This window comes from Thamnophis sirtalis, unplaced genomic scaffold (assembly GCF_051295495.1).
Source record: "Thamnophis sirtalis isolate CommonGarterSnake01/CBP01778 unplaced genomic scaffold, rThaSir2_p1.2 scaffold_6, whole genome shotgun sequence".
NCBI lineage: Eukaryota > Metazoa > Chordata > Lepidosauria > Squamata > Natricidae > Thamnophis > Thamnophis sirtalis.
In genome coordinates this window covers 47,321,786-47,346,295 of record NW_028261386.1, presented here as the reverse complement: position 1 = coordinate 47,346,295, position 24,510 = coordinate 47,321,786, and the positions used below count along the sequence as shown (strand labels likewise).

The 24,510-nt window shown below is 34.9% G+C and overlaps 1 protein-coding gene across 8 annotated transcripts in view; it reads left to right on the top strand.

Moving 5' to 3' along the window:
- The window catches only part of ESRRG (estrogen related receptor gamma), a 460,761-nt gene that overhangs the window by 374,081 nt on the left and 62,170 nt on the right, over positions 1–24,510 (top strand). For all 8 annotated transcript variants that reach the window (XM_087717794.1, XM_087717797.1, XM_087717795.1 and 5 more), the window contains one exon: positions 19,875–19,985. In XM_087717794.1, the coding sequence (XP_087573920.1) occupies positions 19,875–19,985 (111 nt within the window). The remainder of the gene's footprint in view (positions 1–19,874; positions 19,986–24,510) is intronic.

Sequence of the window (24,510 nt, the reverse complement as noted above, 5' to 3'; positions counted from 1 at the left end):
TATTTTATTTATTTTATTTTATTATTTCATTTCATTTATTTATTTTGACTTCATAAAAACAGAATAGGCAATTGTACCTGTACTTTGTACACATCTTTTAAAAAAACATATACTTTTCCTCAAAGAAATTAACATTAAAAAAGACGTGTAGCCAATACATATTAATAAGATGAACATTTTGTTCTTGAGGCTGTTAAATGTCTTCTATTTTGCTATTATATTACTTTCAGTTTAAGAAACCTCTTAACAATAAACCCAAATAGGATCTGCCAATCAATTATTGAATGTATCGAAGAATAAATCATTTATTTCTGCAAGCCAGATGAAGATATATTTGTACTATGTAAGTTCTGTTAAATAATGTTCAGTAATAATATCCTTATTAAATGAGGTTAAGTTCTTATGGAAGCTATTTTAATTACAGAAAAGATACAGCAGTCACTTAAAAAATGACCCTGTACTTTATCCATAGTGCTCTATATGTGTTTTGCTACTCAACATTACATTAACTTTCATATTTTAATTTCAAATGAGCCATATGTTTTAGTTTAGAACATTTTTGTTCCACACTTGCTAATATTAATATTAATACTCTGCTTTCTTCCATGCTTTTTTGTTTTATTTCTTGGCTATCTGATAATTGGTTTGGAAGAATATATACTTGGGGTCATCTTATTTAGCTTATCTGTGCGAGAGAAAGAGTGCCAAATAATAAGGGAATGCAGCAATAAAAAGGGGGACAAAAAATAGAGAGGAAGATTTAATCTTTGACCAATTTGAAACATAACCCAAGGAATCCATAGAGAAAAAGATAAAGTGTGACTATGAGTAAGTTAACTAAACACATTACATTGTGAGAGAGCAAATGGAGTTAGTCCATTGTACATGTTTAATTTCCTATTAGTCTCTGGCGTTTACTACTATGGTCTGAGTTGGGGCATCTATAAATTCAGTTAAACACAGTGCATTGTCTAAACATATCACAGCTCCAATCAGTCACCCTGACTGCTGATAAGAAGCTTCTTGTATTATTGAATCTACAATAGGGAGGCTCTGCAGGCACAAAGATAACAGCTGGGTATTTCACTTTAAGTATGAGGAAAAACAGTGGTTCGTCTTTGCTGCTAGAGCACTGACATTTATTACTGCCCTCTGATTTGTTTTATTCTACTGATGTGAATTTGCTTTCATGCACTTTATATCTCTCCCCCTCCTTTAACTTTGGATGACTATCTATGAAACAGTGAAGGAAAAACAAATAAACTAAAATCAACTTTCATGTTATTACACAGATAGCAGAAACTTCAGTGTTCCCGGCTGCCTTTTAAGGATTCTCTCCTGATTTATACTGCTGACACATTTTGAACTTGTATAGATGACAGGCTGTCTTTTGTTTATTCTTTTACCCTTCCTCTATTATGTATTCATGTGGATTTTCATGAGGCTTCTTTATCAGATCTCTTTAAAATACACAATCCTTAGACCTCATTCACTAACTGAAATAATAGAAGAGAGGCTTGTTCTTTTCCTGTCTTTAAATTATTATATCAGTAGTTCATGTACACATAGCCACAAGTTTGGGTTATCATTGTATTAAACTGTGGTTACTAATATCTTTAATAATATGACAAGTTATGAAAATTGTAGATGTTATCCCAAATTTAATGTACATATATCTGTAGCAACAGAACTGATATAGCTATGGAGATATAACAATTCTGAATTCAAAGAATATTTTTAGAAGTAAATGTGTAATATATTTACAATACTTATCCAACAATCATAAATCTATAGATCTACCAATCAAACATTGGTATTTGTACTTTTTCCCCCCAAATGTGTTTAAAACATTCAAAAAAATAAGAGTTAAAACTTTAAAAAATGTAAAGGAGAGTAACATAAATCCATCATAAAATTTATCATCATTTTGCAATTGAGATAAATAAACTTTCTGATTGTTTTGGAAGAGGTTTCGCTTCTCATCCAAGAATCTGCTTTAGCTCTAGAGTTAAAGAAACTTCTTGGATGAGAAGTGAAACATCTTTTGCCTCTTGAAAAAGCACCTTTGGGACAACCATGAGCTGGATGACTGAGAATCTCCATAGACATCTCGAAAAAAAGATTATATAAGCCATTCTTTGATTCTCAGAATGAAGACAGAACTTTGATAAGAAAAGATTATTGAAAGATAATCTCATTGTTCAGGTGGACACATATGGGAGAAGTTCTTTCCAAAATCTCAATTACTGTACAAAGAAATTCATATGTCAGATCAATAATGCCTTTTTACAATTTTGTTTTACAAGTCAGCATTAACAATATGATGTCATAAATAATTAGACATTTCCCTTAATGTATTTTATAAGAAAGGAGAAACTTGGGGCATGTATTTTAAGTGCATACACAAGCACATACACACAAAGCAGGATCGTATTTTTAGATTTAAATTGCTTACTGTAATATTTAGAAACATGTACTTGGTATATTATTTATTATATTTATATTACATATTATATTTAACTTTTATATTGACTATTGAATTAAATGTGATATTATGTGATAATTTCAAAATCCTTTATATCAGCATTCAAACCAGTAAGATTCCAAAAATTATGAATTTGAATATTGAATAGCTTGTCAAATGTATAGGTTTATAAAGCTATTTCATTCATTTAAAATTTTCTTCCTGAATTCTCATTATGAGCATTTTAAATACAGCTTTTACAATCTACCTGCCTGCTGATCTGTGTATGAAATTAATTTCCATATTTTATCTGATTTTTATCTTAAATAAAATTTTCAATCCTAAATATCATCGGTATTTGTGATTAGCTGTGTTAAAAGACAATTACTTGTTCTCCTTATCCTTTCTTAGCAGTACTGCAACTCCAGCATTGCCTGTTTAATTAAATCTGAATTTCTTTATATTGCTTTGTTGGGCTCATTACAGGCAAAGACATAGTGAAAATTATTTTGGTATCCCAAGATAATTCTATGTTAACAATGCACAGAACTTTGCTCTCCTTTTCACCCTTCCTGAACCTCAGATAAGCCCCAAGCCCCAACTAGATTTCATTACTATCACATACTGTTCCTGGTCATCTTTTAATATTTGAAAGGATAATTTGTTAACTGGAAATTGTCAATTTTTTCCCTTTGGCTGAAATATAATTTTCAATTTTTAATTTGGTTCATTTAGATGAAATCATTAATCAGAGTTGAAACTGAGTTAATTTTGTGGAAAATAAATGAGGTTGTTAGAATGAACATTATTAAGTAGGCTCTTTGCAAAGAAAAGGATAACAGCTTAAAATGTGGAAGACACTTTAAGCTGTACTCATTGAGAGCTAAAATAGAATGATTCCATCTCTTTCAGTTACATGTAGTAGGTTTTTCTTTTATAAAAATAAGGGGAGAAAAAGGGAGCAGTTTACACTTGGAAAAAAATACAGCCTAGGCAGTGTTCTATTAAAAAACAGTGTGGGGCATTTAGATGGGACTGGATGGGAAGAAAAGCATAGGTCAAAATATTCCTTTTGTCTTTGAGTGATTCTATGTTTAGTCAAACTACATATTCCCCTTTCACTTTATTTCTGTAAATACCACCCATTATTTTTCTTTCACACAACTGTACTGTGAAGAGGCAAATTACAGGGAGTAGAAGAGTAGTTTCATTTTGCAACTTCTGTCACAGTCAGAGTTTCAAGGCAATGTTGTCCTAATTACATGTTTACTTACATAGTGCAACATTTTTCTTAGCAGATATGCTTAAAATTGCACTGCACAAGTATTAGAAAGGCACATACAACCTGATCTAATTAGTGTTTTTATTTAGATGAAGAAAGTTATAAAAATGGAATATGCATATCTAAGTTCCCAGTTTTTGCAATCCAGCTGCTCAGAAAGGGAAGGCAAAAGTTCTTTCTTCATCATGAAATGAGTCTATGGACTATGACAGAAAGAGTGAAGCTGAAGTTGCAGGACCTTGGACAGCTCTGAACAGATAACTTGCTCTGACAATTCCTAGAATGTGACAGCTCTTTTATTTTTCTCAAGTCACACTATATCTTCAAAGCTTCACTCCTTTCACAAAAAGGCCAAAGTTTTAAAGGAATTAGCAATCAGGGCTTGAATGCTGACACTTTGTAGCATATCAGTCAGTCTTCTTCATTCTTAGAAATAAGTCTTTGCATGAAAAGCAGATTCTGAGAAGTATAAAGCCCTTGATATAAAGGATCATTGTCCTAAGGAGGGTCTTGCTGAAGAAGTTCTTGAAAATCCCAATTTGGAAAGTTTCTACTTCAAAATACTCCTAATTGATGTTCTTCCCCTGACTCAACATTTCTGCAGCTTATGTATGGTTTTTTCCCCTTCTTTTATAATTTTCTTCACTTTTTTCTTTTATTTACTTCATTTTTTGAATTTAGTTTATAAAGAAATTTTAAAAAGATAAACATTATTGCACCTTGCCCTTTTGGTTCTCCTGGATTAACTTCTTCAGTGTCAGAGAAACTGTGTTTCAACACAGAAATTTGATTTAGTTCTGTATCTTTCCCCATGACCACTACTAAGCTTCAAACTGCATAGTTGAGTTTAGTTGTTTCAGGCCCAATAGTTTTCAACCAGAAAAATGAAAAATTCTATATAGTGTTAATATCTATATGTTTGAGATGACAGATTAGAAGTTTGCTTAGCAATTTTTTATACTGTTGCCGAGTATGTAAAGTTCCTAGCAAAGCAAGCTTCTTAGAAGGATAGACAACAGAGGTTCTTGAGTTGCTTTTTCTTAATAGACCCTACATTATTGGTTTTTGTTATTTTTGTAACACCACAACTACCATCAACAGATATTGTCCAAGCCTGCATAAGTTTATCAAATTTGGATTGAATATCGTTCAGAGAAATAAAAATAATTGTAGAACTGAGAAAGCAGACCTCTCCTGGTGCCTTTGGAGGAGTCTCTACACCATGATTACTGAGCACCTTTTCTTTCTATTTCTGCCATGTCTTGTAATCAATGGGAGGTAGGGCTATAAGGAACCTTGCTGGATAACATAGAAGAAGGTGAACCTAGTCAACCCTCTTTGGGGAGGAAATAAAGTCTTTCTTTCTTGAGCTGAGCTATCAGACTTGTTGTTAAACAAGGGAGTGCTTACGTATAACCAGTGGTGGGATTCAAATAATTTATTAACTGGTTCTCTGTCCTAATGATCAGCTGGGTAAGCGAGGCTTGGTGGTCATGTGACCATGTGAGCGTAGCCAACTCAACGTCACTCATGTCGATGGACTCTTTGCCTTACATTACATTACATTACATTACATTAGCTGTTACAATGTACAGCTTTACATTAGCTGTTACAATGTAATAAGGGTTAACCGGAAAAGCAGTTTTTGTAAGCAGGGCAATGAAGATTAGGCTAGAAACAACACCAGAATGTTTCCTTCCTGCCTTCCTTACAGGTTCAGCTCTGTAAAGTGGAAAAAATAAAATAAGATTTCTTCCAACAACTGGGTCTCCAAACTGCTTAGAAAGTTAACAACCGTTCTCCCAAATAGGTGCGAACTGGCTGAATCCCACCACTGCGTATAACTCTATGAGAATCATGGTGTGGTAAGAAGGATACAATTTTTTGTTGTTTTCCAATCTTGTTCTACTGCTTCCCTGGCTTTCTTTTACACTGTTGAGTGCTTTCTGGGCTATTTTGTAGTTACTTCTTTTCTTTGATGGTCATTTCCAGAATAATCTTGCAAATAGCTTAATTCCACAACCAGGTTCTTTTGCCTTAATATTTGTTATAGTAACAATGTTATCTTCCAAAGTTACGATTAAGAAAATTCCCTTTGCTTTCTTCTTACTGAGTAGTCTTTAATCACTTCTTTGACATAAAATTGGCCTGAAGTATAAAAAAAATATTTTCCAAAGGAGCTAGTGGATGGTTCAGCTCCTCTGATTGGATCTGTCACTGTAGACTTACTGTTAATATTATGAACACCTCAACTTTTTCAGCCTTCTATGCAGGTTATGACACTTTACATGTAGATTTTATGGCCCAGTTTTAATGCTTTGTCAACTGATGGGAGGCACTTTTCAGGGGGAAATCAAGATCAGACATTCTGTGCTTAATGTGAAAATGTAAAATGACAAAGCTTGCCTAGGTGATAAGGCTTTTGTTGTTGTTATTGTCAGTTGATATGCAGATATGGGGAAAAGAATATATTAGTCTGATTCAAACTGTTTCTGCAATAACTTTTTTTAAAAAAAACTATTGCACATATACTATATAAGTCTGTGTGTGTGTCTGTCTGTGCGTGCGTGTGTGTGTGTGTGTGTGTGTGGTCTTTCAAAATCAAGAGGTGAGAAGAATGATCCTTCCAGAACTCCAAACTATGAATAGCAATATGCAGAATACATTTTGAGGAGCAACATGATTGTTCAAAGCTGGCAGTTAATATCAGTGAATATACTTGTAAAATGCCCTAAGGCAACTGAGTTGACCACTGTCAGTAAATAAACTGACAAGGTAGATGGATTCTTGGTCCGCTAAATATTTTTTTAAAAAAATGGGGGGAAATTGTTTGAAGAGAAACTAAAGATAGAAACCAATTGACAGATATTTTATATCTGTGAATGTATATTTTCAGTAGATTTTGTAACAAGGAATACATTAACTTTTCTACCCAGAGAATTCCAGTTACCAAACAGTTGATAGTTTATTAAATAAATAATTATGCTGCTACAAAAGTAAAAAGTAAATGTGATAAGCCTCTAATTATAAGAAAATTAATTTTTCTTATTGCTTGCGTTATGAAGATATAGCAAAAGTTCACTTATTTTTGCAGCTGGATTATAAGTGTGCATGCTTCTGTTAGTGTTATTATATCTAGTAGTTTGATTATGGTTCTTTCTTTCTTTCTTTCTTTCTTTCTTTCTTTCTTTCTCTCTCTCTCTCTCTCTCTCTCTCTCTCTCTCTCTCTCTCTCTCTCTCTCTCTCTCTCTCTCTTCTTATTTCAAATGCTTTGTTCAAGCTTTGAAGACAAAACATTACCCCCTCAAGCTCTGGCACTGAACAGTGGCCTGTTTGTTTTCACAAGCTGAAAATTAAGTGTTCGCATGAGCTCATTTACAGAGAGTGGAGTTGGCAGCATTATCAGGAGTAGAGAAAGGAGCCCTGAAGATGAAAAGCTATTGCAGTGACAGAAGTCTTTATTAGGTTGGGCAGTAATGGAATGTGGTGTACACAGGATAAAGTGACGGCTACCTAGAGCATTTAGGGGAAACTAGAAGAGTAATCATGTTTTGTGTTGTTCTGAGTCTGGCTTTTTCAGTGATCCTACTGACCCTGGGGGATGTACGGAATAAAAAAAGTGGACTGCATATAAATATACAGAAGAAAAAGTAAGGGTGGCATTACATAATCAGACTTGTGCTTGTTCTCTGAGGCACCATATGGCACAGCATCAATGGTGTTCAAAAGAGAAAGGGCAAAACTAAGGACTTTAAATTTAAATGAGCACGGTCAGCAGATTAGTTGCCTGAAAGCAATGCTCACTGAGAATTGCTGTTAAACATGGTTTTATTTTGTGAAAGCAGTGCATTCATCCTGTGGTTCAAGTCAGAAAATCCTTTATGGAAAACACTGAGACCAGTTCTGGCTGCCTATGTTGTGGAAGGAAGTCAAAAATATTTGCTTTTGGCAGTTCTGCACAGATATAACGAGGCTTTAGAAGTGATGTGTCCTGTCTCCCTAGTACGGTGCATATTAGAATTCAAACAAATCTTTACATATTTAACAGATTTATATGGCCATCCATCTTAAGCATCTATCTGTGTGGCTTAGAACTTACTCCAATCTTGGAAATTTGTTTCTATCAGCAGAAGGAACATGCTCTTGGAGTTTTATGTCTGTAAGGCAGAGACTGCAATTCATAAAGTTTTCAGCTTCTTATTTCCTATGACTTCAGGGGAAAGTCCAATAGTTATGTAGAGAACAATGATAAAATAGGCAAATTGTTTTTCTTGAAGATCAGTTTTCCATTTTCCAAAACAGAAGCAATTCATTTTATTGCATGTGCTTATATATGATCAGTGACAAGGCAATTACAAAAGAAATAATAGTGGTTTTATTTGTTTGTTTTATTTTGTTGAGCTATAACTGGAAATTATGATTTCCTGCTGTATGAGTGAGGCTTAGAAGTATCCATAATTCCTGATTACATTAGAAGACAATCATCACTATGAAGGTTCCATAGTTTAATGTCATAACTCATGTTTTGTGTGAAGAACATGGAGAAAGCCTGAATATAACCTTTATCTGAAATTTTAGATAGCGTTTGCCAGTACTCTGGTTTTATATGATATAGTTTTCTGTAACTCTATTTTTCCTCTCATGCAGAACACAAGACTGCTAAGCAGAAGTCAAGACAGTATTGTACCAACTGTCTTTAATCTAATCTGTGTACAGACATATAGGCTCTGTAGAAGTGGTTAGAGTTTGGACATTTTATAGGACTTCACAATACCTTGATCCCAATTTCTCCTACATGCATTTAAGTGACCATGAGGATAGGATGGCTAATTCCAGGTTGCATCTGGCAATTTAAAAATTCAAAGAAAGCATAACAACATATAGGAATGCTACATTTTGAACAGCTCTTTAAAAATATTCATTGCAATAATAATAAGTGATTATAAATATATAAGATATTACCTAACATTTCTGTTTTAAAAGGAATGGTGACAGTATTATATATATTTTTAATCAGTAACTAGAGTGGATTATATTTTGTTGGAGAAAGGGCTAGTTTTTCCCCCCTCTTCCTTTTACTGCATTTTAGTCTTCATTAAGGTTTATCTTCCTTCTTCAAGCCAATATAAAATACAAAATTCTTTTGTGTGGCGAAGAGAGCATTCACAAAGCAAAGCCTTCTGAATTGTTGGTAGGGGACAAAATAAAGAACTAATTGTCACTCTGGTACTTATAAATTTCAAAGCTGCTATGAAATTCAAATTGAGACCTAAAATGCTTTTATAACCATCTCGGTTTTCCAATAGCCATCAAGCAGGCTTTGCTTCAAGTTTCAAATGGTTCATTTTTACAATATATTTGTTGATATATTTGTGTGTGAGAGGCACTCCTCTCTCATATAGATAAAGTTCTGACTTAATTAAATACAAAAATTTCATTACACTTTGGCTAGGTTTTTTTCCCCTGAAAACAAATTATGGCTTGAAAAACCATAGAAATCCAAGTTAAAGAAATGATACACATTAGTCTACTCTCAGAGACAATAATAGTAAATTTAGGGAGGGAAATCATTTCATTTGAGATGTGATATATGCCTCTATCCTCCAGTTCCCCACCACCTCCTCCTACTCCTCCTAGTTAATTTACTTAGAATAAAAAGGAATTGTTTCTCCCTTTCTCTCTGCGAAAGATATGAAAATTTAAGGAAACTTCTGATGATAGGATACAGGGTAGTACTTGTGTTAGGAGTTGGCCAAAGATGGTGTATTCATATCTTATTTTCTCTGTACATCTTTCTTCCCTCTATAGTGTCTAAAGAAAATATTTTATGAGACCATATCTTGCATGGACTATTTCACTAAGGCTGCAGAATGATGGCAAGATATTATGATCATGAGCAAAAGAAACCATCAGATTTTTGTAAACTGGCACCAATAAAGTAAACTTAAAAACATCACCAAATAAATTTAAGATACTAAAATAGATGACTCTTTTAAGACAAAAAAAACCAAGAATATTAGAAAGTTGAGTTTAACACTGTAAATATACTTATACCCACCCAGTCATATACAGGCCCTTTTCCTTAAAACAAATGAGTTGTATGTATTATTTTTCATTTCTTTCATTTCTGTATGAAAAGCACTATTTTGTTTGGTGCTTATTTCCTTGACATAGAACAGTGATGACAAATCTTTTTCGCCTCGGATGGCAAAAACATGTGTGCATGCCAGTGGTGGGTTCCGGATCCCGGTGCAACAGGGCCCAGTGCTCACCACATGAACGTGCACAGCACACACATGCATCCTACCTTCTAGCGACGCATCCATGAGCCTCCATCATGCTCCAGCTGCTCACCAGAACATCGTGCAGTCGCCGTATGCGCTGAAGTGTTCAAATAAAGGTAAGGATGATGGGCAGGTAGGTGGGCCCACCGGGGCACCATACTGGAAGGGTACCTGGTGCTCCGGGCAGGCACCGGTATGCCTGTACTGGGGCATACCACCTGCAACCCACTACTGGCGCACGCAATAGCACATATGTGCGTGCCCACTCCCATAATTTAATTCCCCTCATGCTGTGGCCTCTGCACATGCATGTGTGACACCCCCTGTTGTCTTGCACATGTGCACAGGGTTTTCTTGGAGCTTGGGAAGGGCAAATGACCCATTTTCAGACTTCCAATGGTCCCGGTAGGTTTGTTTTTTGCCCACCCCAGGCTCCAGAGGCTTTCTAGGAGTCTGGGGAGGGCGAAAAAAAGCCCAACACGCAAATCGGAAGTTTAGGAATGGACTTCTGGGTTGCTCATTGGGCCATTTTTCTCCCTCCGGAGGCTTCCCTGAAGCCTTCAGAGGGCAAAAAACAGCCCAATGGGCAAACCGGAAGTGCATTCCTGAGCTTCCGGGAAGCCTCCGTAGGGTGAAAAACAGGTGAAAATCACCTGACCAGTGCATGCATGCATGCTGGAGGTGACAGGGCAATGCCTCACATGCCCTCAGAAATAGCTCCACGTGCCACCTGTGGCACCCGTGCCATAAGTTCGCCATAACAGTTATAGAATAATAACAGTTGCAAACAAAAACCAATCCATATTTAATTCACCGATCCTATTCAGTATTTATTTATTTAATTTATATGCCCTATTTTGCCATCCAAAGTGACACATACTCCCCAGTGAGAGGAAAATATAATTTAGATGTTCCCAGTTTACCATGCATTTTGACAGATTGATTGAATTAAGCTTATACTTTATTTTTTTAAAAAATTATACTGATCATATATAGTGAGCAAGTGTACCGTAAGAACCTTACAATGAGGTTGAACAATCCAGCATGGTCTTCACATCTGGAATGCTATATTGGTAGAAACTGGAGCACCCTGATTGTCATAGTTCTTCTCTGCATTATTATAGTTTATCGCATAGTCATCCAGATATTTCAACTGGAATTGGCATTTTTATCCACCTCTTGATTCCTTCCCAGAACCTGGGATAAGCAGATGTTACTGTCCAAAGATATTAAAGGTATTGTTGTAGTTCCAAAGTTTCAAAGCTGTTCCAAGTAAACCTGTCTTTTGCAATTGACTGATGATAATTTTTGTCAATGGTGATGATGTTTAAGTGGTTCTCCAGATGTTTTGGGATTGCACCTAAGGACCTGGTCAATGCCTGGATTGCTCTACCTGACTCCATTGTTACAGCCTCTAACCCTCACAGCTTCAAACATAAACTGTCTACTGTGGGCCTCACCCCATTCCTAAGAGGCCTGTAAAGAGGGTGTCCATAAGGACACCAGCATGCCTACCGTCCCTCCTACCGTCCTCATTTATTTATATTTATTTCCTTTGTTTATGTCCATGTTCATATGTATACCTGCTATCTTGTACATGTTTGACAAACTAATAAATAAATACATTATTATTACTTTGCTTTCTTTACATATTCATTCTACTTTTACTTGCAGGTCTGTATATTTTGTTATTTTTTCCAGTTCTTTCTCTTTTCATTATTATTCTGTCTTAACTGAATATATTTTTTTCTTTTCTTCACAATGAAATCTCTGATTCATGATTACATAATAGAACTAAAGTTCCTCCTAGTGCTGAGTCAAATGTATTTTTGTTATATATCAAACTAGTTGCTTAATTCATATTGCCTTACAAATGTTAACATAATTTTAATTGTGCTATTCTAATGTTAACTGGAAAAAGATAGTGAGATAGAACATATTTTTGTGAGAGTACATGTCCTTGATTTGAAGACTTGGTTCTATCTATCATACATATAAAGTTGAATATATTTCATTACATAAAACTTGATAGTTCACATACAACTTTAGACTTCCTTCCCAATTTCTTGTCATGACAATTCCAAATATGTACAGTATATTATGCAAATGAAGCAAACATTTATTACTATAGATAAATTTCAAAGAGGGGATTGATTGAAGCATTATTTCATGGCAATAAAATCAGAGGCCCCAAAATTGCAAACTGCATATTCTTTTGACTTGCTTATTCAGTTAGAAGTAAATGCTACTTCTAACTCTAGTGTTTTTTTTATTAAACTGATAATAATTCTGGTGATTGTTTTATTTTTTCTTCTCTTTGACTATAAATATGTGTAATGTTTCTTCTAGCTTTGTTTTTCTGTCCTATAATTCTTTTTTTAAATGTACTGTAAAATCAGTCATGATGATAATGAAATTTTATATCACAGGTATTCTGTAAATGAAATTTTAGATCACATGTATTCTATATCACGTATATAAAATTTCACTATTGTCATGACTGATTTTACAGTACATCTACATGATCCAATATACAGATCCACATAGAACTTGTGGATCTGTATATTGGATCATGTAGATGTACTGTAAAATCAGTCATGACAATAATGAAATTTTATAATTTATTTTATATAAATAGATCTTGGTGAAACTGCATATTGGATTGTGTAGATATGGGCAACAAGCAATAGATATGTGGGGACATCATTTTACTTACAGGTGCAAATGAAATATGCAGGAAGGATTCCACCAGGTTACTCATGAAGGAGTAAATCTACTCCCTGCCCTTAACTTTCTGACCAATCCTAATGAAGGAACTGCAGGGACTGAAAGGCAAAGGAAACTGTGATGTCCTGCCTCATTTCCCTCCTTTATGTGCACTGATCAATGAAGAATTTTTTGCTCCAGTTGGCCATGGCTGCATTATCCTGGCTGGTGGAGTGATATTGATTTTCTGGCTTGAGAACAAATTGGTATACACATGATATTTATTTTCCTGAGTTGAGGACAAATTGGTGGGCACTTGGCATTTTTTGTACTTTATTAAAACTAAGTTGAACAAAAATAAATTATATAATGAATTAAAATCATTTAAGTTGCCCACTGCCTTTATTAGATATTTATAGTTGTTCACATATCTATGAAAGTTTTATGAGAATAATTATATTATTCGGTACTTCATACTTTGATTTTACTATCTCTACCTTTTCTTACCTTTTCATAAACCAACTTTTGGGGAGGGGAAGAGTTCAGTTGACTCCTGTTCTAGTTACTACTTAAATAAATTGGACCAATAGTGGTTTATGAGTCAGTTAAGCTGTGATCTCTGTATGGACATAAATACAAGAGGTTGCTGTACGTAAATATAACACATGTTCACAGAGAAGACATGCTATTTGAAATGTATGCAATCAGACAATTCAGTAGCAAATTTTTGCTACCTGCAGCAAGTGCAGTTTTCTGGACCTAAACTCTTGTAGTGGGTGCATGCATTTGGTGATCTTCTACTCATGTTAATCACAAGGATCTTTTCCCCACTTTCTGGATCCCTGAAAACATTCCAAAGCTTCTAGCTCATAAATGGGGGAAATGCTCAGCTGCATATTATTTTCAAAGTTGATACTGAGATCCTGATTTCATGCTATCAGTACTTCACAGTTGGATTACTGTAATGAATTTTATTTCGATCTCCTCATATCTCTTGTGACTTGCTAGTAAATGGTCCAGAACTTAACTGTTAGATTTCTTTCTTTTGAGGTGTCACTAGCTTATCACTTGAATTCTTTTCAATGGAAAGACTTTTCTAGGGTCATTTGAAATCACGACCTAATCTTGTCCTTCAAATGACATCAATTAATTTTTAGCATTGTGGTCTCTTATCACCTCTCCCCACCAATAAAAATCAAAAACTGTAATGTTTTGACTTTCAAAATCATCCTCTAAATAGTTATTAGATTATTTTGCTTGATTTTTGTTTGTTAGAGTTCTTGATAGTTGTGAAGTTAGTTAGTTTAGACTTCTTTCAAAAGCAAAGTTTTCTTTTACAACAGATACTATAGAAACAAAACTTCTTAAGATTAAGGTTTCTTTTATGGATGACATTAAATATTACTTTTCATTTGTGGTCACTGATTGGACAAATATCCATTGGCAGTTTGTTGATTTATCATAGTGTAAGTAAAGGACATGCAGTTGAATGGGCTCTTCACCTAGCATCTTTAGCCAAGCTAGTATTCTTTTATGGCACATCTTACTTAATATATACACAATCTCATTACCTTATGGACCTTCATTGATGTACCATTTCAGAACATGGGTAAATGATTAATTACTTGCCTTTATACCCCTTCCATTTAAATGCCTCTTCAGTGTAGGAGATTAGCTTTCTAGAAAGACTAATCTGCTTTCTAATATTCAGTCTAATACCAGCAGAGAATTCTTAACAAGGAAACAGTGGTGGGTTTCAAAATATTTTATAACATCTTCTGTAGGTGTGGCCTGCTTTGTGGGAGTGGCTTGCCAGTCATGTGACTGTGTGGGCGTGGCCAGCTTGTAAAATTTGGCGAAACTAACTTAACAATGCTCTTGCTTAGCAACCAAAATGTTGGCTCAGAAACTGGCATTTGAAGCACGCAAGTCTTAAAGCTGTCAGGTTACAAGACCCTTGCACCCTTAACCCTTTAGAAAAAAAACCCAGGGGTGTTCAAACTTGACAGATTTAAGACTTGTGGACTTCAACTCGCAGAATTCCTCCTCCAGTCATGTTGGCTCAGGAACTCTGACATTGAAGCACGCAAATCTTAAAGCTCTCAAGTTACAAGACCCTTGCACCCCTAACACTTTAGGGAAAAAACCCAGGGGTGTTCAAACTTGACAGCTTTAAGACTTGTGGACTTCAACTCCCAGAATTCCTCCTCTCGCTCTTCATCTTGATGATGTGTCTGGTTGGGGGGAGGGAGCTGGAACCGGTTCTAAATGGCACTATAGAAGAGGTTAGAACTGGCAGGAACCCATCCATGCAAGGAAATATTTTAAAATGTTTACATTTCAGCTTGGGATATCAAAGCAAGTATTTCTGGTGGTAAGAACGGAAGTTCTGCTTCAAAGGTACCCAGATTCCTTTTGAGAGAAAAAGCAGTGGGGATCATGGGAGACTCATGTCAACTTTGATAATCAACTTTTAAACTTAGGCATAGCCAGTGGTGGGATTCAGCCAGTTTACACCACGTCGGGAGAACTGGTTGTTAACTTTCTGAGCAGTTCACCTTTCTGGTGAACTGGTTGTTGGAAGAAATCATTAGGGCAGAGAACTGGTTGTTAAATTATTTGAATCACACCCCTGGGCATAACTATGGGTGTTGTCATCTTAATTTGCTTACTTGAGCTCTAGGATTTAATATTTCAAAAATCACATCAAAACTTGAATGTTCCTGAAAAGCTTAATGGTTTAGATGTGAAATCAGCTATTTGCATCAGTCATTAAGAAAAAAAATAATCCCTATCTTTTTTCCATTTTGACTTCTGTAAGAAGAGGGAAATGGTCAGACCAGTTAGATCAGTCTTTCTCAACCTTGGCAACTTGAAGATGCCCGGACTTCAACTCCCAGAATTCCCCAGCCAGCACATTCGCTGGCTGGGGAATTCTGGGAGTTGAAGTCCGGACATTTTCAAGTTGCCAAGGTTGAGAAACACTGAGTTAGATTGTCTGAAGGAAACAATTCCACACCAACTCTGTCATTACTTGTTTACTCAGATCCTGCTTTGGTTTTTCTTGGGCAGTTACATCAGCCTTTGGATTTAAGAATATAAGAACACCCCTGCTAGACCAGCAGTATCATTTTAGCATTTTGTTCCTCCAGTGGCCATAAATAAGACTTGAGTTCGGTACCACTTTCCTGATCATGCTCTGTAATACTGAAGGCGCTGTAAACCCATCATGACTAGTGGCCATTGGTAGCTTGACCTCTCTTTTTAAATCATCCAATTAAATTGGAATTAGCTGAAGGCTCTGATAAATAGTGTTTGAAATCACATCTGGACAGTCAAAGGCTGATTACTCTGTACAGTTTAGGTTAATATTCTTATTTCTACATAATTTTGTAGGTCAGGAAAAAAAAATCCAATTTCAGCCCTAGAATTCAGGAATCCCTGAATGTATCCATTATAGCATCAAAAACCTCATGAAGAGGTTTGTTAAGGAACTGTTGGGAAATGGTCTGTCTCATTTATGATGATTCTTAACATAGTTTAATATTGCACTGGATTACTGTATAAAGCAATTAATTAAGATTTGGTTGCCCATATTTGCTTTTTTTGAAATGAATTTAACAGCTGGCCAGTAGTGGCAAAAATATTTACCAATGGGATTTAGGCAAGCTATATAAAGTAGTTCTGAAATTCTGGAGATATCTCCAACTATGCTTTATCATCCTAAGTAAATGGGTAATTAGAACTGGGTGTAAAACTGAAATCTTAGTGCTTGCTTGTTAATAATTTAGTGGTTGTAAATTTTGGACCTGATAAATTTTGGTCTCCTGGATAATAAAAGGATTTATTTTATTTCATGAGTAATGACTTTCCTTTAATTACATTAAAGAGGAGATAATGGCAATTCTCCATGCTTAAGGCAACATTGTTATTTGTCCTTTCCCCCCTCATATTAAAACATTCATTTAATCTTGTCCAGGAATAAAATGTTGGAGGCCTGTCAGCATCAGTTTTATAGATAACTCTTCTTTAAAAAAAAGATATTGGGTATCATAAGGCTCAAGGGCTGCCTTGCCAGACTCATTTATTTCCATTTACCTTTTGTCAGCATTGCAGATGGAAGACATTCAATTAAATCATGTCACCTGTTACTTGTGATCTAATTTGTATTGTAAATGGCACAGATTAGAATGCCAAGCTTCATGTGCCCTCAACTTTTTGAAATTATGTAGAACAGTAATCCCTTTGGAAATGTTAGAAAAAGTGTGCATATGAGAAGAATCGTTACTTATGCACAGTGTGTTCCAAGGTCCTTGTCAGGGCTTCTAAGATCAAATCTATCCTGCTTATTTTTCCATCCATGCTTCAAGCAAGTTATCTTGGCAGGAACAGCCCTTCCATTAGGAAGAGTTGAATAACCACCTTACACAGCAGATCCTACAGGTGTCTGTGGAGAGCAATAGTAGCAACCCCACATCAACTGCTTCTCTGCATTAGTGAACATCCCTAAACTGCCCCTTTGTGTTTAGTTGGAAAATGGATACTCTCCTAGTAGCGGGATTGAAGAAGGTTTTTGCAGCTAATCTACTGAATTTGGCTGATACTGACAAATTGAACGGGGTTAATATTTGGATGAGAAACCACTGAAAATACCAAGGGTGTAACACTAAACTAGGAGCTTAAAAATAACATCCCAAATATTTCATTGTTTTAGACAATGTATATGGCTACTCATCTTTTATATGAACTCTGGAAGCTAATAACAATCAGTGAACAAAAATATAAAACTTCTAGAAACTAAATAGAAAGCAAAATTAAAACAAAGATATAACATCTTATAATAAGTTCACAGCACATATTGTTAAGTTAAGAACATGGGTGGTAAAAAGATTTTACTCTCTTTCTCTCCTTGTAAAATAAATGTGATTGGGATGAAGAAGAGGCATCATCTCCATTTCAGGGAACTAAACATCATGGCATAGCTTTTACATTAAATCCAGTATCAGTATCAGTATTGTGCCTTATTTTTCCAAGAACATCTGATTTTCATATAGTTCTCTGCAGTATTATAGTGAATCTTTTTTCACTTTAAAAGTTGCTTATCCCAGTGGTTAGGTCTTGAAGTCAATTTCAATGTTCTTTGGATTATGAGTACTTTTTTCTTGTTCCAAAAATATTGTCTTTCTCCTCTGAACATTATATTTTGTACATAGACACATTCATGGACACACTTCACATTTTTAAACTGCCCTTACTAATATGCTTCGGACTGTAGATAGCTATCAAGAGACAGAAACCGACTTCCGTTTTGCTAATTGTTAATTCAGCAGTACAGCAGAAAAGCTTTAACATTATCCGTAGCTTTTATCCTTTTTGATGACTTAGGATTCCATTTCCAAAAAATTGTCCTGCTGACAGATATGCACTTTTTGTAACTTCATTGCTTCTTAGCTTTACCTATATTTGGCTTTACCATTGCAGAGCTGAATAATTTCAGACCCATTTAATATCATGTCAAATTTTTATTCATTAATTAATCAAATTTATATGGCCACCCATCTCACAGGAAATGATTCTGGGTGGTCTATTATATGAATAATATTATTCATTATTATTTTTTGACAAACAAAAATATTTTTAATGTATTGAAATTGGTATTTTCATTTGAGTTTAATAAAAACAGGGAAGGAAATTGTTTTTGTTGCTCAGGTATTTCGACTTGCCAGCCAATGGACATCCTTTTATCAAGCTTAACTGCTTTTTTGACCTCTAGGAAATTCAAGCTTGCATCATCAGTGATGCAATTTTTTCTTTCATCTTGGTTTTTCCAAACATCAGGCCCAGTCTTCAGGAATCTTGCCTTTATATTATGTGTCCAAATATTTAAGCTTTACATTTATTTTTTGTAAAAAAAAAAATTCAGCAGCCTGGATTTACTTCATATTATACTGACTGAAGTCTAAAATATTTTCTCCAACATTACAGTTCAAAAACTTTTGTTCATTTTTGATGGTTCAGTCCAAAGACTACAAGGGTTTTAGCTACATTTTTCTCTAATGTGTAGCAGTAAAGCATTCATGTGATCAATAAAGCAAAAATAGACATTTATTTATTTCCTAGATTTATATTCTTCAAAAAGCAGTACATGTAATGCTTGTTTCTCCCATTATTTTCCATAAGTGGCATACTTTAAAATTTTAAAAATTATTTCATTTAAAGTGTTAATTAACTTTATCTAGCATTTTTATTCTTCAATTAACAATGTTATCTTATTCTTTTATATGGGACAATGTTTCTAATGAAAGATTGCTCTAATGTTTCTTCTCTTATCTTTTTAAGTATTACTCTTTTGGGTTATATTTGCTTGTATATTGCCTTTGCTAATCTTACCTAAACTTTAGTTATGAAATTCAATTTCATAACACTTGCCATATGTATGAAGTGCAATTTTATACTGTTCAAAGTATAACTCCTATGCTCCAAGAAATGCTATTCCAAAATATTGGATATAATTTTAAAAATATTATTTCTATTCTGTACTATTTCTGCTGTTTGATTATTTGAAATGCCCTGTATTTGGAAATTGCAATGTGGCCAATTCTAAAAGGGTACTTGACCAAAGACATTGTTATCAGTCTTCCAACATTTTCCAGACTCTCAGAGCCAAGTTGTCGAAGTTTTCTGTTGCTCTTATCATAACAATTGTGAGACAACCAAAACAGAAACCACCAATGGAACTTCCCCCATTCTCCTATGCTTATGTTGTGTCTCTGTTCACTGTGGGAAGAACAAGCAGAACTATCTGCAGAATAAAAACACCCAGACACTACCATGGTTTAGAACTTGCAGATAAGAAACATACCCTGCACTAAGGAAGGGAGTAGAGTTGATAGGTTTCTCAAATGGGAAATTGATGCACTTTCCTGACCTTTCACATTGAAAATAAAGGAACATTCCATGTTTACAATATATTCCACCCCTTTTGATGCTTTTTCAGTGGGAAATTGGGATTGTAATTTAATAGGGAGTGAACTGAAATTTTGGCTTATTTATTGAAAATTTTCAAATAATTGCACAAAGTATTTCAGTTGTGTTAAACCTTTCTTTTTCTTTCTTTTCTTTTCTTTTTCATGTTTAGGAGTGCGCTTAGACAGAGTACGTGGTGGTCGCCAGAAGTACAAGCGCAGAATAGATGCAGAAAATAGTCCATACCTGAATCCTCAACTAGTCCAGCCAGCCAAAAAGCCATGTAAGTACCTATGAAGACAGTGTAACCTTTGATGTCATCAATCCATGAAGGAATAGAAACAAAATAGCATACTGTCTTGAATAAATGATTTTGTCCAGTATTTTTATCAACTTGTTCCTTTTTCAGAATAGCTGAAGAAAATACGCTTTGAGGGTAAGAGTTTCATAATGCCCAATTTATGCTATACAAATTTTACATTTCCAGGTGATCTTTATTTTCACTGGTACATAAAATGGGTTGTGCTAGGATCATTAGTTCATTGAAGCTTCTAGTCTCAGATTTTACAAGAATGAAATGTTGTAGTTTTCACTAACTAGATGAATTTTACTGCTCAACCTCTCAATGAAAATGCATTAGGAGCCTCATTAATTTATAGCAATAGAAGGTTGAAACACTACCTGTATTTCAATAAAACAGCAACGTACTACAACTATAAAATATATTAAGGTAGGGTTTATTCGTGTGTGTGTAGTTAAAACAGGTATGAGTTTTCTTACATCCAAATGGTACTTAAAAAGCAAAATATAGACTGAAATTAAAGATTTTGCAAATTATGCAAATTCATACATGCTAATTCCCTAAAGAAAATGTAATAACACTCCATGGTATAAAAATCAATTTCATATCCTGTACCAAGAGGAATTGGCAATAAATGCAAATTCTTTCATATGGTACTTGCAAGCTGGCTGCCATTAAGTAGTGGCACAAACCACTGGGATACAAATGCCCTATTTGAGACAAATGTAATAAAGGGTTTTAAATGCTGCACTGAAGGCCCTTACCTGGTTGTGTCAAAAAGCAGTACATTGTTTTTCACCTGCCATTCCCCAGCACGGGACTCTGCTGGATACAATACGCATGAGCCATATGGAGACCTGGAAAGCAAATAAATAGGTTCTGAACTGTAAGTGAAAGGGCATTTTAGCGATGTCAGAGGAAAAACAAACCAGTTTTACATAAAATTAAGGCTTAAGTGAACATATGGCATTGTTTCATTTTGCCTTTCCAAAAATCATTATGCTGATTATACTTTCAATTGTCCAATCTGGCATCTTCCACACAGTCCACATAAGCTGTTCTACCCCTCTGTAAATACAATATAAGGTTGCATTAAGCAGATTTTGCGCATTATAATAAAAAAAAACTTTCTGATAATACAATAAAATTCAATGAACTCTAGTGTTTAATTTCATTAGAGGTTTAGATTTTTCTGGATGCACAGATTGCCAGCTTTTTATTTATTTTATCTTGTGCCATTGATTTGAATTGCTGACAGCTCGGCCATGCACACACAATTAAGCCTATTTAGCACAGATTTCGTTTAATGCTGCCGGATTGAAAATGTAGGAGATTGAAGGAGTGCAATACAGAAGTGAGAAATCCTGAGAAAGGCATACTGTAATGAACAGGCACTGTCTAAAGAATATTACCACCCTTTTTTGCAACTCCTATTAATTTCAAATGATATCTTCTCTGTAGGTCCATTGGAATTAACAGAGAAACAGCATGTTGTATGTAAGAAAGTAACTAGTTCAATTCTAATTTGCTATGAAGATAGGCTAGTTTATAGATTTTCACATAACATTGTAAGGGATTCCTAACCCCCCAACCCTCCCAATTGCTATGAAATAGAAGCACAAAAGTTTGTGGAATCAACTTCTTGCAAATATATAACAGAGGAAACAGTAAAATGGCTTTTAAGAAATAAGTAGAGATTTTTCTGGATTCTGGCACAGTTTTTTGTTTGTTTGTTTGGGTTTTTGTTTTGTTTTGCTAATTTGTTATGGAAAGTAGGTAGATAAAGGTAAAGGAATCCCTGCGGATTTTACTCCACTAGTTCTTGATGACTATAGGAGGCAGTGCTCATCTCTGTTTGAGTCAGTGAGCCAGTGATTTCTGTGGTCATGTTGCCATCATGGAGTGCTGTTATCTTCCTACCAAACTAGTACCTATTTAGCTACTTGCATTTGCATGCTTTCAAATTGCATTACATGGGCAGGAGCTGGCGTGAGGATGGGAGCTCACCCCTTTGTGTGAGATTTTAGTCTTGAATCTAGGCTGCCAGCTTTCCAGCTGGCAAACCTAGCATCTTAACTGCTGAACCACTGCATCGATAGAAGGTAGAGGAAACTGTTTAAAAAGCAATATTGGATAATAGGCCAATCAATTACAGTAATAAAAATATCTCCATTAGTATATATGTTGTTATTTATTATTTGTTTATTAAATTTGTTTGCTGTCCATCCCAACACAAATTTTTCCCAATCAAAATTTAATACTATGGTGGAAAACTCTCTATTGGTTTTCAGAAACTGCTGAAATGCCATTATATAAATCATATAAATATTCACCATTAATCCATTTTGAAAATAGTAGTATGTTGGGGTGGGATGGGATATTTATTTTTTTGCCAGAGTTGAGACATAAGAACATCTACCTCCTAGGCTTTTTAAATCATATGATTAAAACCATTTTTAATTGCCTGTTCTTTTAATATGGGTATAGGATCTGCAAGAGGTAGAATATACCCTCAGTTTTAACCAGCCCTTTTCCATTACATCTCCCACATCAACAGCATTCACAAGTGATGCATTACGGACTTAGTGTTCCTCTTGTCATTTCAAAGAAGCCCTTATTAATAATAATAAAATATGTTTGATGCAATGCCTTGCAATTGGCTTTTGCATTTGTTTTATGAAGGACTGACATACCTCACCTTTCTGACATACACATTTGTAAAATACTGGAGACAAATAGATCAGAACTCCAGAATAAATTACACTACAGAACATTTTAAAAAACCATTTTGGAGTGAGCTTTGTCACTTAAAAAAAATGAATTGCAATTTCTAAACATAGTTGAAGTTTATTGCTGAACCTGGTGGAAACCTCTGCGTGTAAGTTGTTTGTTAAATCAGTTAAATAGTTGGAGAACTTTGCTTAACTTGCTTTTTTCCAATTATTAAAAACACAAAGATGATCACAGTTAGTGTGCAATGCTGAACACAGTCAGCAATTGTGCTTTGTTTTCACCAAGCTGTGAATGATTTCAATTTATGGTATTTATAATGGTTACATATAAATACCGTGGTGTCACGGTGGTTAGAATGTAGTAGTGCAGGCTACTTCTGCTGATCACCGGCTGCCAGCAGTTTGGCAGTTTGGGTCTCACTGACTCACGGTTGACTCAGCCTTCCATCCTTCCAAGATCGGTAAAATGAGGACCCAGAGTTTTGGGGGCAATAGGCTGACTCTGTAAACCACTTAGAGAGGGCTGTAAAGCACTATGAAGTGGTATATAAGTCTAAGTGCTATTGCTATTGCTACATATTTAATTATATTTGTTATAAACATTCAGATTTCAAAGAGGAGAATTCAAAGTGTGAGAGAAATTATAGTTTCTTTTCCCATCGGTTCCTCAACTTGATCAAGCAGGAGATTAGAGTTCATGTGCATATTTGCTCAACCAGTATTGTGCATAGATGAATTTATGTATTTCAATGACTTTTAGAAGGATTTTATTTTATGTTTTTCCTGCGGATCTTGAATATATTATCTGTTCATAAAGTTATATTCTCTCCCCTTTTCCCTTTCAAGTTGAAAAAAATATCTTTATGAAATATTGCCGTAAAAAGTTTTCTAGAAACTGCCGTGTTCCTTTTAAAATCAAATATTTGCATGACATGAGTAACAGAATAATAGATTTAGGGACCTTGGAGGTCTTCTAATACAACCCTAGTTTTTCTCAATCAGGAAACACTATACCATTTCAGACAAATTGTTGTCCAATTTCTTCTCAAAAACCTCCAGTGTTGAAGCACACAATCTGTGGAGACAAGTTGTTCCAATGATTAATTCTTCTAACTGTCAGGAAATTACTTCTTAGTTCTAGGTTGCTTCTCTTCTTGATTATTTTCTATCCTTTGCTTCTTGTCTTGCCTTCACGTCCTTTGGAGAATAGCTTGACTCCCTTTTCTTTGTGGCAGCCCCTGAGATATTGGAACACTGCTATCATGTTACCCCTAGTCTTTTTTTTTTCATTAAATGAGACATACCCAATTGCTGCAACTGTTCTTCCTGTTTTTCCTCAAGTCCCCTAATCATCTTTGTTGCTCTTCTCTGTACTTTTTCTAGAGTCTCAGCATCTTTTTTATATTGTGGTGACAAAACTGTATACAATATTCCAAGAGGGATATTACCAAGGCATTATAAAGTGGTATTAGCACTTCATGGGATTTTGATTCTATCCCTCTATTAATGCATCCCAGACTGTGTGGGCTTTTTGGCAGCTGCAGCACACTGCTGGCTCATATTTAAATCATTTTCCACTAGGACTTCAAAATCTCTCTCACAGTTACTACTATTGAGCCAGGTACCACCTATTCTATACCTGCCATTTGGTTTTTCTTGCATAAATGTAGGACCTTACTTTTCTCTACATTGAATTTCATTTTGTTAAAAGTGAAATCACGTGCATCATGCAAATGATATTATGGTATGCAGGATTTAAGTTGGTTCCTATATGT